General features: G+C 30.4%; 1 protein-coding gene across 1 annotated transcript; it reads right to left on the bottom strand.

Moving 5' to 3' along the window:
* Positions 1-1,260: 1,260 nt before the first annotated feature.
* LOC131172856 (ankyrin repeat-containing protein At5g02620-like) lies at positions 1,261-5,253 on the bottom strand. Its single transcript, XM_058134390.1, has 3 exons — positions 4,560-5,253; positions 2,033-2,568; positions 1,261-1,767 (listed from the first exon to the last, which is right to left on the bottom strand). Exons 1-3 carry the CDS (start codon positions 5,251-5,253, stop codon positions 1,261-1,263), a joined length of 1,737 nt encoding a protein of 578 aa, XP_057990373.1.
* Positions 5,254-5,516: the final 263 nt, after the last annotated feature.

Here is a 5,516-nt window from a genome sequence, read left to right as displayed (position 1 = left end):
AATCATTGTAATTTGAAAAACACACCTATATATTCCATTTGTTTTCTCTGTCTTAAACTATTTAATTCACGTAATGGTAAATTCTCTCTCTTTTAAATATATTGACTAACAGAAAATTTGATTTAAAATGGATAGAGGGACTAAAGAGTAGACAAAATAAAAATATAATGACTAATTAATGTATTTTTCAAAATAAGGGACTAAGTAATTAGTATCGTAAAATAGAGGGACTAAATAGTTTTTGTAAAATAAATATAGTTATTTATAATTTAAATTTAATTTTATATAAAAGTCAGTTATTTTTATGAGTAAATTAAAGTTAAACCTTTTGATGTTATTTTATAATTTTTCAGTATATTATTATTATTATTATTATTATTATTATTATTATTATTATTATTATTATTATTATTATTATTATTATTATTATATAAAAATATTAACTATAAAAAATATTTGGAAGAATTATTATTTAGTCTATATATTTTAATGAAACTAACTACTTGGTTCTCATATTTTGAAAAATACATTAGTATTAGTTTTTGTATGTTTTTATCCACTTAATTACTCTTAATTAATTCCTTTGGTCATTTTAGGTGTTAGTTTGAATTTGATTTAGTCCATGCAATTTGAAATATATAACTATATAGTCTCTCTATTTTCTATGCTTTGAAATCTTTGGTCCCCATAATAATAATTTCTCTTTTTATTGAATATATTAACTAACAAAAAAACTTGATTTAAACTTGTTGGAGGGACTAAAAAGTATATAAAAAAAAAATACAAGAACTAAATCATATATTTTTCAAAATAAGGAAACTAAGTAGTTAATTTCATTAAAATTAAGGAACTAAATAATAATTTTTCCAAAACTATTTAACTTCTAAATTCTTCTGCAATCACCTTCTTGTTCCATCCCTTCGATGACTTCTTCTACATGCTGGTTGAAATCTAAATGGATGGAGTTGGACTAGACCGACTCTCAATAAATAAATGGGAAATTCTTGCCTAAACTGGGTTCATCATATGCTCAAGATACAATCATGTGAGATCTATATATTTAATAAATTAATCTCACCATATTTCTTATATATTGGGTCCATAGTAGATTGGGTCTACATAAGAAAAATCCTTAATAAATAAACAACAAATTATACATTCATAAATTTTAAATACATTAATTTCCATCTTAATTTTACATATTTTTCTAATTATACACTGCTCTTTAATTGTACAACAGTCCAAGTATTAATCAGTTAATCATAGATAGAAACCTTGAGCACAAATGGTGGCCCCAAGACCTGATGAGGAACTTGGCATCACTGCATACACACCTGTCATGAATGCCACCACCATTAATGCCATCGCAATTAAAGTGAAGTGAGAAGCCGCAGCGAATAGATTAAAGTACTTTCTCTTGGATGGTTGCAATGTCAATAAGAAGTGGATAAGCACAGCAGAAATGGAGAGGGCAAACGCAAGGGTATCAGTTATAAGGAAAGTTTTGAAGGCTGATCTTCTAGTTAAAATTGCTGTTCCTTCGTCGGGGCCATCGTGATCACTGTAACCGCCAGGTAAGGTGAAACCTGCCGCAAAAGTTATCGTTGCTATGAGGGTGGCTACTATCTGATGCGATTGACTGGTTTTCTCGAGTTCAGTGATGAACTCATTGTCGAGTCTTGACATGTTATCACGTTCTGCGAGCTGGATAATTGAAGGCCGACCAGGTTTATATCCAACCTTCTTTAGTTTTCTTTTTGTCCATCCCTGCAACATGAATTCATTAACTGTGTTGTTCCAAAACAAATCAATGCTTACCAATAGAAATGAATAATTTTTCATTTTGGCAGTGTTTTCTATGAGATTTCAAGTTAAAATTTCAATCAAAGCTAAATTGAAAATAATAATAATAATAATAATAATAATAATAATAATAATAATAATAATAATAATAATAATAATAATAATAATAATAATAATAATGCCTACAATTTGTGGGATGATGTAAAGGCATAAAATTAACTCGGCGTACCAGAAATGGCATATTGCTTTCATCCTTCGTTTTTACCACTACGTCCAGAGCGGTTAAATTTTCATTGTTGATGGCCTTTTTATCAACTAGGTGGTGCTCTGTAAGACAACACTCTTCAAAGCCATAAGTAGCAAGCAGATGGGCCGGAGTGTTCCCATCTTTATCTTTCTGATTTATTAGGTTAGCCAGGAAAGGTTTTTCAGTAATAGTTTTCACTCCTTCAAAACTCTTGCTTTCCACAGCAAAATGGAGAACATTTCGGCCACTATTGTCAACCAGGTCGCAGCAATCTGGGCAGTCTGACATAATTTTTTCCACCACCTTTAAATGGCTTTTGCCGTGGAAAATCGCAACATGAAGAGGTGTTTTTCCGCTTTTATCGCCAATATAGGCAGCAGATTTACCATCTTTTAGTAATAACACTTCCACAATTTGAAGAAGATTGAAGTAGGAAGCATAATGCAGCGGAGTCCATCCTTCTTCGTCTTGTTCTTTGGTCAGACTACTGTTTTTTTCAAGTATTTTTCCTATCAAATCTGCAATAAACTTGAAATAAATATCAACTTTTCAAGAAATACAAAAACAAATTTCAAAGCGGTATAATTACTTAATAATGGCTAATATATCGGACCGCGAAACACTCAAATTGATTATTATGATCCTTAAACTCAATCCGCAAGTTACTTGAACCACTAAAATTTTGAAAAAATTTTTGAAGTTGAATTCAAATAGCTTGATTTATTTACAACCATGTACTTCTAAAAAAACCAAAACTCTTTGTGCGAGTGATTTTGGTGAAACAAAAATTGGCGGACAAAGAAAGAAGAGACGTTAGCAGCTTTTATTCGCTGTAGGTTTTGGGGTGTTTAGTTCATCTTTTGGCTATAGCTAATAGTTGATAGACACTCAAACAGATGAATTAAAGTGTTTAGCAAGCTTAAAAAATTAGAGCTGATAAGTAACTGATATGATACCCTTCAGTTTCAGTTTGTATAAACTCTAAAAATAAAATTATTTCTCATCAGCTGAAAGCTAATTTGATTTTTTTTTATTTACACCATATTATTCTTTTTCATATAACTAAAAAATTAATATTATTAATGTTATTTACCTTTATTTTTTTTCATTTAAAATCTTAACATCTTAATTAGCATATTGTAATTTTGTTAAAATATTTTCTCTGAAGAACATAAAATATAAAATACTTATTTATTATGAAAAAATACAATTTTTTTCTAAAAACTTAAAATTATAAGATTTTCTTTCTTCATCAATTACAAAATTACTTTATTATTTTATAACTATATTTTTAAAATTATTTGATTATTTTTTTAAAGAATTTAATTATTTTCTTATCTCAAAAATAAAATAAATAATATGATATAATAAATCAATATTATATTTTTATTTTAATAATATAATAAATGATATAATATATTAAATTAATAATTATATATTTATTTTAATAATAAAATAAATAATATAATATAATAAATTTATAGTTTTATATTCATTTCAATAATAAAATAAATTATATGATACATGCCTTTATTAGTCATTTTACATACCAACAGCAACAGTTAAATGTAGTTTTACCAAACACTTAACATAAATCAGCTATCATTAGTTACTAACTACCAGCTATCAGCTATCAACTAATAGTAATATCTATTAGTTAACAATTATCTATCTATCAGTTAACAAATCCTTAGGGTTGTTTAGTTTTCTTAAAGGTAAACTTATTATTTAACCCTAATGTTTTATGATTAATAACACTTGAGTCTTTATATTTTAGAAATTAAACTATTTAGTTCCTTAGTTTTGCTTTTATAACACACTTAAGATCCTTCCGTCCATTTTAGACATTAATATTTGAGATAAATTACTATTTAATCTTCAGATATTACAATTATTTATAGTTTCATTCCTTAGATTTACAATTATTTACAATTTCATTCATCAGTTTCATCTCTTCATCTCCCTGGCCATCTCTCTACCTACCCCATTTTTGTCTCTTTCCCTCTCTCTATCTCTCTCCATTTTGCATCTCTCTCTCTCTCTCATACATTTATGGCTCTATTCTCCCTCTCCATTTTTATACCTGCACGAAGTAGATAGACAAAAAGTAAAGGAGATAGAGAAAGAAACATGGAGAGAAAGAGAAAAGAGCTAAGAGGAGGGAGAGATGAATAAGGGAAAGAGGAGGGCAAAGAGAGAAATAAGGGAGAGACAAAAATGGAAGAGAGACGGAGAGAGAAATATAAATGGAAGAGAGATAGAAATAAGAGAGAGAGAGAGAGAGAGAGAGATACAGAGAGAGGAAGAGAGATACAAAAATGAAGGAGAGAGGCAGAGACATAAATGTGTGAGAGAGGGAGAGAAAGATGGAACTAAGGGATGAAATTGTAAATAACTATAAAAGTAAGGGATAAAATTGTAAATAATTATAAAATTAAGGGATAAAATTGCAAATAGGGAAGAAAAATGATTTTTGTGCATTTCACAACTGAGCGGAAATGAAGCGTACCTTCATCTTTACTTATAACAGCTTCGTGCAAAGCTGTTTTACCATTGGGACCGCTGTATGCCGGTGAGGGACATATCTCCAATATCTTAGAGGCAATGATATTGTTCTCTCTCACCGCTGCAAGGTGAAGCGGGCTTTCTCCGGCGGCATTAGCTATGTTCGCAAATTCAGGATTTTCTCCAATCAATATTTCCACCACTTGAAGATGATTATTTCTCACTGCCTCATGTAAGGCTGTGTCTTCATCTGTGCTTGTCTTCTTCAGCATCTTAGCACTTGTTGACGCCTCTGCGCCTCTCTCAAGGTCTTCGTATTGAGCCTTCTTGATGCTATGAATAAGAAATTCAACTATATTTTTGTGCCCGAACCTTGCTGCAATGTGCAGCGGAGTTTCGCCTTTGATGTTGGGCTCAGATAGCAGCGATGGACATTTGCTGATAACGAGTTTTACAAATTCAATGGATTCTTCCGTTTCCTTTTTTACTGCTGTGATGTAAACATGTAGGACTGTATTTTTGTTTGGGGTACGCAAAAGATCTAGAGGCTCTGTGTAATCCTTGAATTTGTCAATTTGGCCTTCAGCTGCAGCATTATACCATTCAGCATCCATGAAAGTGATGATGTCTTTTTGTTTGGGCTGGTAATTGGTCTCAGATACTAACTGGGTTTCGTGCAAAGCTTGGGAATCCTCCATATGTGTAGCTAGCTAGAGGTCGCTAGCAAAGTTGAGCATTGAAAATTAGTGAGCAAGAAAAAAGCCTTTGCAGTGAGATTTTAGGTGTTTCTCTTCACTTGCAACACGCACTTGCCAGACACTTCATTTATAAGGATCCTGGAGAGTGGAGACAAATTTCTGTTGTGTTGGGTTTGATGGGTTAATTTAATGAATTAAATACAAATTTAGATATTTGGAAATTTTTGCCTGCAAATAATTTATTATGAATTTAAAACGGGGAG

This window comes from Hevea brasiliensis, chromosome 14 (genome assembly GCF_030052815.1).
Source record: "Hevea brasiliensis isolate MT/VB/25A 57/8 chromosome 14, ASM3005281v1, whole genome shotgun sequence".
NCBI classification, from domain to species: Eukaryota; Viridiplantae; Streptophyta; class Magnoliopsida; order Malpighiales; family Euphorbiaceae; genus Hevea; species Hevea brasiliensis.
The sequence above is the reverse complement of the archived record's forward strand: the minus strand, read 5'-3'. Positions and strand labels throughout refer to the sequence as shown.